Source organism: Zonotrichia leucophrys, chromosome Z, assembly GCF_028769735.1.
Source record: "Zonotrichia leucophrys gambelii isolate GWCS_2022_RI chromosome Z, RI_Zleu_2.0, whole genome shotgun sequence".
NCBI classification, from domain to species: domain Eukaryota; kingdom Metazoa; phylum Chordata; class Aves; order Passeriformes; family Passerellidae; genus Zonotrichia; species Zonotrichia leucophrys.
This window is the reverse complement of record NC_088200.1, coordinates 66,796,106-66,809,663: the sequence shown is the minus strand read 5'-3', so window position 1 is coordinate 66,809,663 and position 13,558 is coordinate 66,796,106. Positions and strand designations below refer to the sequence as shown.

Below are 13,558 nucleotides of genomic sequence, written 5' to 3'. Positions count from 1 at the left end.
GAAGCCTCTCTGTTCCCATCATCAACTTCTACATAACAATACTGGCAAACCAGCAGTAATTGAGCAAAGTGACCCACAAATGTGAAAGGCAAAACTCACTTAGGATTTAAACTTGATATTTAAATGATCTTATTAGTTAAAATGTCTTGCCTTCTTTATAATTTCAGTGTACACCATAAAACAGCAATCTTGGCCATGCATACATAAACCTAGTATCCTGGTTTTGCTAGATATTTTATTCAAATATTAATGCTTTCAATTTGGAACCCCAAAAGCTTAATTCCTAAGGAGTAAGGAGTCAGCAAGATAAAAAGGGCAGTGATTCAAAATGTGAACATCAGCTTAGCTAGCCTAATAAACCACATCATAGATCACTTTTATTCTATGTTTGTTACGAAAAAGATGATACTTACCAGTAAAGATATTTGGCCTTCCTTTACAATGTTTAAGATGCTCTTAATTTTTTTCACCTCTTCACTCCTCTCTTCTGGGCCCCCTGCACTGCTCCAGTTCATACTCAGCTCCTCTAGCTGCTTGCTTTCTGCCACTGCTGTCTGCAGGTGGAAAGTCCTCCGGTGGCAGTTCGGCATGGTCTTCTCAGCTTTGTGACCAAGAGGATCAGCAAGTGTCCTGCTGAAGTAGCCCTTGCCTTGGGATTCAGATTCATGGGCTGAGCCACATTTAACTAAAGGCTGGGAAAGCTCTAATTCTTCTGCTGAATGCTTGTGCTGATCAAGGACAATGGGCTGCGTTTTTCTCAGCTGAGTGCCTTTCACAGGAGACAGCACACAGAACTGCGTCCCGCCAGCAGGCGAGCTCTCTGTGCTCCCTGCAGGACAGGTCTTGACACTTAGACCATTCACAGTTGAACACACACTTAAAAGTTTTTTCTCAGGAGCTACCTTTGTAAAAGGAACAGGTTGCTGACTTGATTTAATGTAAGGCACATCCAAAATTTCATCCATATCCAGGTCATAGTGCTCCAGCTCCCCAAGCAGAACAGCAGGCTCGGTGCCTTTGCTTTTAAGGCTCTCTCCTTCTCCTGGACTCTGGTCATCATTTGGAGGTGCAGACTGAGAATCACTGCCTTTCTCGTATTCTCCCTTTTGGTTCTTCTGGTCATCACTTTCATTGTTCTCAGAGCTTTCTGGCTGGTGCTTTAGTGGAGAAACCCTCTTCACTGGTCTGAATTTATTGCACACATCTGCAATTCCTGTTGGTTTCTGTGCATTTCCAAGAAGAGTTGAGACCCCACAGTTCCAGCTGCTGCTGGAAACTAGAGAAATAAAGGAATTTGATTTAGCAGTGAGTGTTACCTAATACATGACATGATAGCATGCTTTTAAAGACACACCTGGCCACATACCAGAAACAAGAATTATATGATAACATGCCAGATTCATATCTAAACAGATTTAATGGCAACTCTATCAAAACTGAAGAATTTTACATTCCTAAAAAAAACTTTTCTCAAGGATATATAATGTAATAATTACAAATAATTAGTTCTAATCAAGTTCTAACCAAGAAAATAAGTTGTCTGTGAGCCAACGATGTGTGCTGGTACCCAAGAAGGCCAATGGCATTCTGGGGTGCATCAGGAAAAGTATTGCCAGCAAGGACCTAGAAGTGTTCCTCACTCTTTACTTGGCCCTGATGAGGCCACATCTGGAGTGCTGTGTCCAGTTCTGGGCTCCTCAGTACAAGAGAGACATGGAGCTCCTGGAGTGGGTCCAGGCTGTCCCTGTTAGTAAGCCACAGGACCATCTCTCTTACCAGGAAAGGCTGAGGGAGTCGTGCCTGTTCAGCCTTGAGAAGAGACAACTGGAGCAGGACCTCATCAATGTCTATAGTATCTGAAGGGAGGGCGTCACGAGGAGGGACCAGGCTCTGCTCAGCTGTGCCCAGCAAGAGCAGGAGAGGCAACGGGCAGGCACTGAGGCACAGAAGTGCCACCCAAACTCGAGGAAGAACTCCATTACTGTGCAGGTGACTGAGCACTGGAACTGGTTACCCAGAGAGGTTCTGCAATCTCCTTCACTGTAGATATTCAAGAACTACCTGGACACAATCCTGTGCCACATGCCCTGGGATGGCTCTGCTTAAGCAGGGAGACTGGACCCCATGACCTGCTGTGGTCCCTTCCAACCTGACCATTCTGTGAGCAATAGCCTAGTGGCATTTACAGGGGTCTAGTCCAACTATGTTAGTTTGTACTCTGCTCTGCACTGAGATGCATCATAAGAGTCGGATGATTTTCTGAGAGGGCAACAAAAGAGTCAGCCAAAGCTTTTTAGTGGATTTGTTTTAGCACCAATAACAACTCAATATTTAAGGCCTGTTTTGTCTGGAAGATGTATTTTTCTTAAAAGAACTAGAAATTCATGAACATCAACTGAGAGCAGGGACTGTTCAGCTTGGGGAAGGAAAGGGTCAGAAGGAATCTCATCATTAAGAAGAGGTAACAAGGCTCTTTTCCATGACAGGACAAGAGGCAGCCAGCACCAAGTGAAATACAAGAAATTCTGTCTGAGCACAAGAAAACACTTTTTAAATTGTGTGGCTGGTCAAACACTGGCATAGCTGCCCAGAGATGTTTGAAATCTCCATCATTAGAGTTCTACTGGACACAGACCTGGCTTAACCTGCTCTAGCCAACCTAAACAATTCTGTGATTCTCTGATCTAAAAATTATGCCTACTTATTGAGATGTGATGTTCCTTCTGAACTTCTCCTCTCTATGTTGCCTTCTTTGTCAAACTTTCCATCCCTTATATCTATAACCTGTGTACACTCACACCCACATCCACATCCATATCTATAGCTCTGGACCTTCCAGGCAATTATTTCAGCGCACTGCAGGATAGTTTGAGCAGTGAATCTGTCTTGTGAGAAGGGAAGGAGATCAAGTCAACTGAACTCTTAATTCTACTGAACGTGAACTCAATCCTACTGAATTTGTACTCTTTCAGAAATAGTCCCATCTAGTAATATTGGTGATCTTCATTGTAAGTGGAATTCTGGCAAATAGTTTTCTATCTCTTGGTATTTTCATTTAAGGGACAGCACAAAAACCACAAAAGCATTTAGGCAGTTACAACACCCCTTTCAAGGTACACTAAGAGTTAAAGCAGTCTGAAAGTCAAGCATACTGTTTAAACAAAGCAGATTTATAACATGTGCTAACTGCATATCAGTGGGATCTAATTTGTGGTCAAAACACAAAATTTGCCATTAACACCTTCCTAAGGAAACAGATATATACACTTTCAGTGCAACATCAATATCTGAAGCAAAAGATTAGTATGGCTTAGTAGTTAAAGATGTCTGAAAATTACATTAATACTTTTGGAAGTGCTTAAGAAAACATTTCTGAAGAAGAAATAAAAATAATAATAATCAAAAGGCATGTAACTTAGTGGGCCAATACAAAGAACGCACTGTACTGACTTATTTATGTATTGTATAAGATTCTAGGTTCAAAGGCCTACACTTTTATGTTGGTTTTATTTACATGAGAAATTTTTTCCAAGTGATACTGGGAAATGGATACCATATGTTTCCCAGCTGTTTTGTTCTGACAGGAACTATTAAGCACTCAGTATGGAAATGAATTCTGTCTGAGTTTTATGAAAACACTGCTTTCAACACAGGGGTCTAGACAGAGGAAAAGGCATCAGCATTTTGTTTGTCATCACTTTATTTAAGTTTACATTTATTTTGTTGCTTCACTTTCTCCACTTTTTACTTTAATAACATGCATTTACATGAACCACTGGTGACCAAACTGTAAAATCAGGCACTGAGAAGAAGCAGTGATGTTTGTTACAAATCTGCCTCAGATAATTGTGAAGTCATGTACTTCTCCTTTATTTCATTAAAGTTAGAGCACAATAAGGTACTTCCATTCTTCACTGTATTTTTTATCAACATCTCCTTACAAACACAGCTGTTCCAGGGAAAAGAACTAAACTGGAATACCAAAACCAGTTAGCAATATTTTTGCTGACTTAAAATTCTCCTCTTCACTTAACTGAGATGATGAATTTCCACTGTTTTTAATAAAGGATTAGAACATAGCATTTAACCATATAGCTGAAGGGACAAAAGCAAGTCAGACTAGCAGACACAGTATTTCTTTGTGCTATTTGCTCCTTGGGAGCTGCATCAGTCCTTAGGCAGTTAGAGCATGATTTCCCTCTCCATGACACTGCAGCCATAGCCTGGAGTGGACTGGGACATGGCTTCAATCTCTTTCTTTGTGCTTTCAGATGCTTGTTACCCGAGGAAGCAAAAGCAAGTGTTGCCTACAGCTCCCAAAGCATCAGCACAGCAGGGGTAATGCTGAGTGGTCTTAAACAGCTGCTCCAGAGGAAAAGCCTCTTGCTCATCTCTCCATACTTATGAACTCAGACAGGGGCCATTAAAAGTCTGGGTCAAATAAATACTGTTTGATTGTTTTATAAACAACAGTAAAAGATGGCCTGAGTTTAAGGCAGGGGGCTAGAATGTGGAGCAGCTAGCTGGATTCCAGAATCTGACAAATAATTCTGGTATACTCCTAAAAAGTGATGAAAATCTTTTTCCCCCAACTATGTGTCAAAATTATTTTCCAAACTTTTACTCATTAATATAAGAGACTTGGATAATTCTACTATTGTATTACTGAGGCAAAAAGAGCGAACAATATAGAAACTGCAGACTTCTTTCGTGTTGGTAAAGAAGTGTTAGTTGCCTGATAGACCTGAGGTGTCAAAGTATTTCTTTGTCACAAAAAAAAAACTTTATCTGGCAAAAACCTGCAAGGGCCAAATTTGCAGAAGTAGTTCCTCACCATACATTGTGCTCTATTTTTCTTTTTTTTTGAGGAAGGCATAATACAAAAGAGTCCAGAGGCCTGCAGCCTTATTTAAAGGTTTTCTTATATATTTATTTACTTACATATGTTCTAGAACTACTGGGGGGCAAATAAGCAGAAAAGGGGGCAACTAGGAAGCAACTCATATTTCAATTTAATCCCCACCTGATTCTACTTTCAGGAATCAAAATTGATCCTTATAGCATGTTTCCAGTAGGAAGCATCTGTTGACTTCAGAGTATTTTTCAATCACCTCTGTATCTAGAGAATGGTGAGAGGCGCAGTATCTGGTATACAAGCATCTGTAGAACAACAGGGTAACTGAGTTTTCTCCAATCATCAAGATAACTTTTCATCCTTTACAGATGAAATTTTACACATGTGACAGGCAGTTTCTGTGATACTTACAGTCTAATGGCAAACACCAAAATGCCTCTAAATTGTCCTGAGTATAACGAAAATATCAGTATCATGTTTTACTTTAAGAAAGCTTGTGAATAGCATTGACAACTGCTCATACTTTTTAAAATGCAGTATTTCAACTTAATTCTCATGCAGTATTAGGAGGGGACCTGCAGCAAATCTACACGAAGTTTCAAATTTGAAGATTTACTGTCATCTGAAAGAAATGCCTGAGCTTCTTCCTTCTGATATGCCTTCAGCAGAGATTTGAATCAAATAAGACCACATTAAGATAAAGCATTGTGATTCTGACTTTGTATACAGGTGCTGAGGTGTTGACTACACTAGGGAAACTTTCCAAAAACTCATTTTTGTAATCACCAGTGTGGGCTCCAAGTGATAGAGGAACGGGTGTCTCTTACAAATCAGTGGATAATCAGAGCCAGATCCAAGGATCTATTTACTTCTTTATTAATATCACAAAATTCATATTTAACTGAATTCATTTTGACTGAAGGTGGCACTGTTTTACAGTTTTAATATATCAATAACCTGAACCAGGAACACATACTGGAGTTCTTTAACATAAACTCTTATAGCATGAGGACCTCAATTAAAGAACAACCCTGCACAGAAAAAAATGGAGAGTGTTTGCTCCCATTTAAGTGGAATTTCAAGTCACTCTAAAGAAAAAAGGACGAGTATACAGGGTAAATAAATAGTACTTTTAAATAACAGTGCATCTTTTCCAGGTAATTCAAACAATTTGAATCTCTGTGAATGAATATTTTTTCTTATCTTGGCTTGAGGAAGAATAACACAAAAGCTGTCATTCTCGAATACGTAATAAAGGAAAAGCAAAGAAAACTTTGAAATTAATAAATTTGCTTTACTCTTGTATAGAGTGATCTATGGATGTAAAAGGAAGATAGCAAACAAAGTTCTAATGAAAAATCAGAAGAGGTCATTCTGGCATACAATGTGTGAAAAAAGAAGAGGGAGGATGCAAAAATTTGATAGGAAAAGAACTTATATGTAGCTAGCACAATTACTTTTTACTAAGAAAATTCTTCAGTATTCTACAAGGAATGATCCAATCAGTATTTTATTGTTTCAGACGTATTTACCTGGGATATATTTGGAGAGTATAGTCTCAAATATAGAATAAAGAATACAAGTCTGTGAAATTGATGGTTTTTAACACTGCTTCCAAATCAAATTTTACTTATTTTCTCATACAACTAAAAACTACCAAGAACTTGAGACAGAAATTTTCTGCTCATTGATTAGTTTTTCTCAATTAGAACACTAATATTTTGAATAATTTTTCAAATGGCAGTTTCTTTGGGAATGCATAATGAATCAAGCAGTGCAGAAGGATAACTGCTGGGCATTAAAAGTGAATTTGTTTTTACCAATCAGTGAATAAAGATCTAGAGTAGTATATTGCCTTCATTTGAAACAGACATTTAATGACAGCTGAAAGCCATCACAGATGACAGAATACACTTCAACAATGACATGGTTCAGTGAAGCTTGTTTAACACTGTTGTCTTGAACCATTTGTTCAAGTGTCCTTAGAAAACTTGCCCAGAAAGAATACAACCAATTTTATGCTTAGTAACGAAAGCATAAAGGACTGATTTCTGTTTCAGTTCATAATTCTATATTAAACAATGCTGGAAATCAATGGGCACTCTGGCTAACACTTCATTTCAGGAAAAATGTGCTAGCTTGGTCCATTTCTAAACCACACCCTTTAAATTTAATCTTTGAAGATAAAAAAATTAGAGAATCACAGAATATTCTGAATTGGAAGGGATCCACATGGATCATTGAGTCCAGTTTTTAAGTGAATGGCCTGTACAGGGTTTAAACCCACAGTCTTGGAGTTAATTAGCACCCTGCTCTAAACAGCTGAGATAATGTCCACCTTAGTGGTTATTATGCTACCTAAAAGATCATTATCTTGATGCACAATTGTAGAAAAAACAATTACCCTTAATCACTTTATTGTGGATAAACCATGATTTTCCCTGCAATTTTTTGGCAACACTGTATCTCTTTCCTTGTAATCTGGGAGTACTGACACATATCCTGGGTCCAAGGATCCCTTGGAACTTTCCTGAGTCAGAATTCCCTAAATCCAAGAAGGACTCTGAGAAGACTTAAGGGACGTGGATGCAGGACTTGAAGGAATACTAAGGAAGTTTGCAGATGATACAAAATTAGGAGTAGCTGGTTACTCCCTCTGAAGACAGAGAGGCCCTGCAGAGACACCTCAACAGATCAGAGGCCTGGGCAATCACCAACTGTATGAAGCTTAAGAAAGGAAAGTGATGCATTCTGCTCCTCAGATGGGGAAACCCTGGATGAATGGACAGACTGGATGAGAATGTGAATGAGAGGCTGGAGAGCAGAGCCATGGAAACAGACCTGGAGGTCTTGGTCAATGGCAAGCTGAACATGGGCCAGCAGTGCCCTGGCAGCCAGGAGTGCCCCGTGTCCTGGGGTACATTGGGCACAGCATGGCCAGCAGTGCCTGATGCAAGGGACAATTCCCCAAGGGAGGGGACTGTCCTGCTCTGCTCTGCTCTGCTCTGCTCTGCTCTGCTCTGGGGCAGCTTCACCTCGAGTGCTGGGGGCAGGTCTGGGTGCCACAGCATAAAAAAGACATTGAGCTGTTGAGAGAGTCCAAAGGAGGGTGACAAGCATGGTGAAAGGTTTTGGGGTGAAGGCGTGTGAGGAGTGGCTGAGGTCCCTTGGTCTGCTCAGACTGGAGGAGACTGAGGGGAGACCTCATTCCAGCTCTGCAGTTCCCCCATGAGGGGAAGCAGAGAGGCAGGCACTGATCTTCTGTGTGGTGACAGTGACAGGATTCAGGAGAATGGCATGAAACTCTGTAGGGGAGGTTTAGGTTTGATATCAGGAAAAGTTTTTCACCCAGAGGGAGGCTGGGCACTGGAACAGCTCCCCGGGAAAGTGGTCACAGCACTGACCCAACAGAGCTCAAGAACTGTTTGGGCAATGCTCTCAGGCACATGGGGTGACTCTGGGGGTGTACAGGCCCCTGTCCTGCACAGGGCCAGGAGTTGGACTTCGATGATCCTTGTGGGCACCCTCCAACTCAGAATATTCTGTGATTCTTTGATTCTGAGACAGGATGGAGACTCTGCTGCTTCATGGCTGTCATGCACATCTTGCAAAAGAGTGAGGTAGGAACAGGACCTTCCCAACAACACCCTCCACCTGCCAGTGCTTTCCAATAAAGGGAGGCAATGATGGCATTTCAAGGAGGAAAAACTACACATTGGGAAAACTTTCTAATACCTCCATTTCCAAAAGAACAAGTAATCTGAGCAAAAGTTGCAGGCCATCAGAAATAGTTAAAAAAATCCAAAAAGCCTGCTGAAGGAATTATGTGAAATACTAGAGAAGACTCAATGGCTTCTAAACACAGTACTTGCCTAGGATTAAAAGTGCTTGGAGTAATTTGAAAACAATGTAACCAAATACTTTCATATGTTACTAACTTATTATTCAGTGTTTACATGAAAGAGGGGAAGAAAATCGGAATGACAGGGCTATTTACCAAACTTATCTGCAAACAATGAATAGTAACGCTTCCATATTATTAGCCATATAGTTAAGAAATGTAATTCCATAATAAGAAATGGGTCTGTTTATATCTGTTCCAACAATCCTGCTGGTGAAAATTGTTGCCTATGTATATATGTATATATACATATATATAATTATTTTTCAAGTATAAATTTGAATCTTACTTTCTCCACAATTTTTTCTTAACTGTATTAGTGAACTAAATATTTTCCTAAGAGAAAGATGACAGACAATTGTTTTTTAGATTATGACATGTCTTAACTATGGTTAACATTTGCTTAACTTTTAGTTCTTCTGAAAAAAGAATTATTGGACAGCTACTTTCATAGTCCTCTCTGTTTTAAAAAAAAAGCCTAAAAAGTTAAAAAAAAAAAAAGGAGAAATGCAACCTCTAAGTAAGCAGGAGTCAGTAAGAGGTAAAAAGCTAGATCAGCACTTTGTAAAACCTCTGAGTTTTTCTATTGTAACTACTTGAATTAACAGTGGAATGCAGATATAAATTACTATGAATGCTTCATGCTAAAGTATGAAAGATTTATTATATAATCCATTTTCATTAAAAATAGCACACATCACCAATACTTTGGCATCATTATTTTAATGATCTACAGTACAGGGAAGGCAAAAGACTGCGTCAACTGCAACTGTGAAAAGTTGTCAAATGGAGCCTTATATAATGTTGACTAATCCAGCTATGTTGATATTTCAAGACACTTGAGATACTCAAATCTGTACAGACATGTAAAGTGATACACTCCTGATCAGCACTGTATTATTACTCAGTAAATAAACAGAGTAAAAACAAAAATATTTCAGTACTATATCTCCAATTCACCAAAATAAGTGTTGACTAGCAAGAAAACCCAGCTTTTAGTACTGTTTCCACTATGCCAATACTACTATCAGTGCAAAAGACCTACTTTTTACTCTATACTTTTAACCAATCTGTAATTAACAGAGCTTCTACTGTAGCCCCCCAGAGCTACTACTGTCTTCCAGCAATCCCTGTATTTGCTTCTGTCAACCCCTTTTTAAGGGAATAGATGATGATTTAATTAAAATCATAATCAAAAAATGTCCATCTGCAGAGGCAACCACAGAACAAGAGAGATATACGGGATGCTGTCAGCATCCCACAATCTAAAGGAAGAGCTCCTAACCAATATTTCATCCTTACTATTGGATTACATTTCACTTTATGACTACTACTTAATTTTAAATGAAGAAAGAAGAATGGGAGGAGGAATATGGGAGAGAATGGTGGCAGCATGTGGGGAGCAATGAGGGATTAAATGCTCTGCAGTATGGCAGGGAAGAAGGATGAGCAGAAGGGGGAAGAAGTGGATGAAAACAAGGAAGGGGGAGAGGAGGAGGCAGGAGGAATGAGAGAAGAGTGGGAGAAGAATAGTGTGGAGCAATGGTGTGACAATAGGAAAACAGGGAGAGTGGAGTAAGTATGGATAAGAAAGGGGGAGAAGTGGGAAGGAATTGGAAGAAAGGGGGAAGGTGTCAGGATGAGCAAGGGATGATCAAGGGAGGAAGTACCAGCAAGAAGGAAGAAAGAAGACAGAAGAAAAGGGACAGGGATGAGACAGGGGTAGGGGAAGGATACAAGGGTGTAAAGGGGTAGGATGGGAAGGAAGAGGGGAATATGCAAAGGAGGATGGAGAGGACGATGGGGTGAGACTGGGGTAGAAGGAGATAGGGTAATTTGAGGGGGGTGCATTAGGAGTCTTCACCCATTACACTTCTGCCCTGCTCTTGCTTGCAACAAGTAATACTGTGTGTGCAACCACTGCTGTGCCCTGTGTAGGCAAGTAAGTATTGTGAAAGTAATATGCAAGTAAGTATTGTAAGGAGAGGTTTGCTTCTCTTTATTGCCAAGGACAGTGGCATGTGCTGACCTGGCCTCTAATAACTCTGTTAGAAGAAGTAGCACTCAGAAAGTTTTCACTTAAGTTAAACACAGCAGAAATTTTAAAAAGTCTGAAAGAAAATATAGAAATAAAAGTTGCTGAAATATAGCATGGTTCTTAAGTCCTTGTATCATCCCATCATCCCATCAATTCCAGATCTCCTGCTTCTGTTATAAAAGTACTTGATGAAAGAACATTAACAAAAGTCCAATTAAAAGATCAAAAAAGCACAATAAACTTTTCATAGCTCAACAAAAATACTTCTCTTACCAATTCATTTCTCCTCCATCAGGAAGAGAAAAATAAAAGCGGATTAATCTGATTTACAGAGTGAAAAACAACGCTGAATGCACTTTTTGTCAGGGGGCAGGGGGAAGGTCTCCAGCTGGTTCTCATCTATATGCCATGATTCTTCATTTAGTTTACACTATTAAACTAAAAAACTCTGCTTTAATCTTAACTACTACAGTATGCCTTAGAGTAGATTCTATCATGTAGCATCCTTGATACAGTTTCAGACTCTGGCAAAACATCATCCCTCAGACTGGTCGTGGCCATATGGGTAGTAAATGTATCCAACATTTTTTCATTGGCGCCTACATTATTACGTCTTGTCACCAATGGTTTCTCGGGTTTTCAAGTAAATTGTTGCACATACTGTGGTTTGGAGCTGCTGAGATGAAGCCCTACATTTATCTGTATACAGCCAAATCCTTTTTTGGAACTTTCTTTCCTTCTAATGAACTAACATCTGTTGAAAAAAAAGAAACTCATGTTTCCAGAACACTGTACATAAATGAGAAAAAACAAAACAACAGGACACTGCCAAGAAGTTATTGTTGCCAAACCGTACAGGATTAAAACAAAGCCTAGAATAGTATGGGTGGACAAAAATGGGCATCATACCTGCTCTGTCTTCATTTTGTGAATCACACCTTCTACATAATTCTGGGATGGTCTTGAGAGAAGTTACAGAATACTGTAAAAAAGGAGAACAAAATGTATAGAGGTAATAATTTAAAAAAGACAAAAAGTAAGATTTGCAAGAGATTCAAATGTCATGGACACTAATTAAATCTACAAACCAAGGCTGCTTCTGGCAGTCTGATGGTCTTGGATTGCATGAGAAAAGCAAAAGACACCTGCTTTTGTTTCCCACCCGGAGCCATACAAAACAGACTTTCAAAGCCAGAGCAAAGCATCTCCTCACCTCAGACTTCTCCTTCCTGCAGGTCACCACTACTCAAGGCACGAACACAGTGTGAGATACATCGGAGATCAGACCACAGGCCGGCGTCAAGGGTCTCACTTTGCCCACCTGTGCACCTTTATGGTTTTGCAGTGCAACAATTACCATGCTCAAAAATTACAATTCAAGCTGTCACAAACTGATATGTAAAAGGGATGCAGAATATCTGCACTGCAGAGATTTTATTCCAGAGAGGGGGGTGTGTACCCAAATATATCAGACAACAGGCTCATTTCTCTAACCTGGGCTTTATTAAAGCAAACTTGTACTATTATTTTGATGTAAATAAAATATTTATAAAATAAAACACATCTAATATGAATCAACATGTTATTCTCCTCATTAACCATTCAAAAATGAAAAATAAAAAACCCAGAGGTGCATAGGTATTTTACTAAACAAAATTTTTTAGTTTATATACTTGTGGAATACCTTTAGAAGAGTTATAAAACCATACATTCTGATATGTAGTTGCTTTATAGCAAGTCTTTCTTAACCAAATGCTTAAATGTTACAGGAATCTCCATTTAAACAAATGAAAATCATTATGTTTGCGAAAGAAATATCAACTACTTTGCTTATACTAAAAAAGACCCTATAAAACATTATTTTGGAAACTTAAATAGAAAAAAAACCATTTAGGATTAGCACAACTGAAATTTTTCTAAGAATACATAAACACCATATGTTTTCAAAGAAACAGACATTTTAGTTGGTGTGCTGTTGACCAATGAAGCAAAACAACTATATATGAAACCATATAAACTTTCCACACAAAAAAAAAGAAATAGTGATACATTGTCTTGGGTTTTGCTGACAGTTAGTCATTTGGTGTTTGACATGTTTCTAAAGCACAGCTGGCAATCTCATTCAAAATAATCTGAATTCAAGCTCATGTGACCAATTGCAGAGTAATGTACTTTTCTGGTGCAAGTTTAAAACTGTTACTCAAATGATTGTAGTTACTTCATTAAGCCTAGAAAGCCTCCCAGGCCCTACTTTTTTCCTTGCCGACCTAATTCAGGGATGTACTGAGAAACCTCAACCACAAGAAGAAACCCTCGTAAGTATTCCCAGGATCAACACTGAACTTATTAATTAAAATGTGTAGCAGTACTCCAGAACTACCCAGTGATTCCAAGCCCCACTAAACAAGGGGCTGTCCATAAGGCTCTGACTGTTTCAGGATACGACAGCCTAAAGCAAAAAAAAAGCAGAGCTGAGACAGTGAGAAGGATGCTACTAAAGACAAATTAATACATGGACAAACACCATGTGCTGTCCTTCACTTTAGTCATTGTTTAATAAAGCCTGAGCTGTTAAGCTCTACATCTTGCTATTTCAGCACAAAGACTTAGAATGCAATGTTGAACTGGTCTAGTAAGATTCTCAAAAAAATCCAAGGAGCATGTCTCCAAGGAATATGGTAGCTTTGTAAGACCAGCTGTTGCAGTTTAAACTATTACACAGTTTGTAATTCAATTAGAAAGAGGCCTTTTGTATTCTATTGCT

General features: G+C 39.1%; 1 protein-coding gene across 4 annotated transcripts in view; it reads right to left on the bottom strand.

Moving 5' to 3' along the window:
* SNCAIP (synuclein alpha interacting protein) overlaps positions 1 to 13,558 on the bottom strand; it is an 89,365-nt gene that overhangs the window by 30,694 nt on the left and 45,113 nt on the right. For all 4 annotated transcript variants that reach the window (XM_064735949.1, XM_064735952.1, XM_064735953.1 and 1 more), the window contains exons 3-4: positions 11,704 to 11,776; positions 414 to 1,276 (exon numbers count right to left, since the gene is read on the bottom strand). In XM_064735949.1, coding sequence (XP_064592019.1) covers positions 414 to 1,276; positions 11,704 to 11,776 — 936 coding nt within the window. The remainder of the gene's footprint in view (positions 1 to 413; positions 1,277 to 11,703; positions 11,777 to 13,558) is intronic.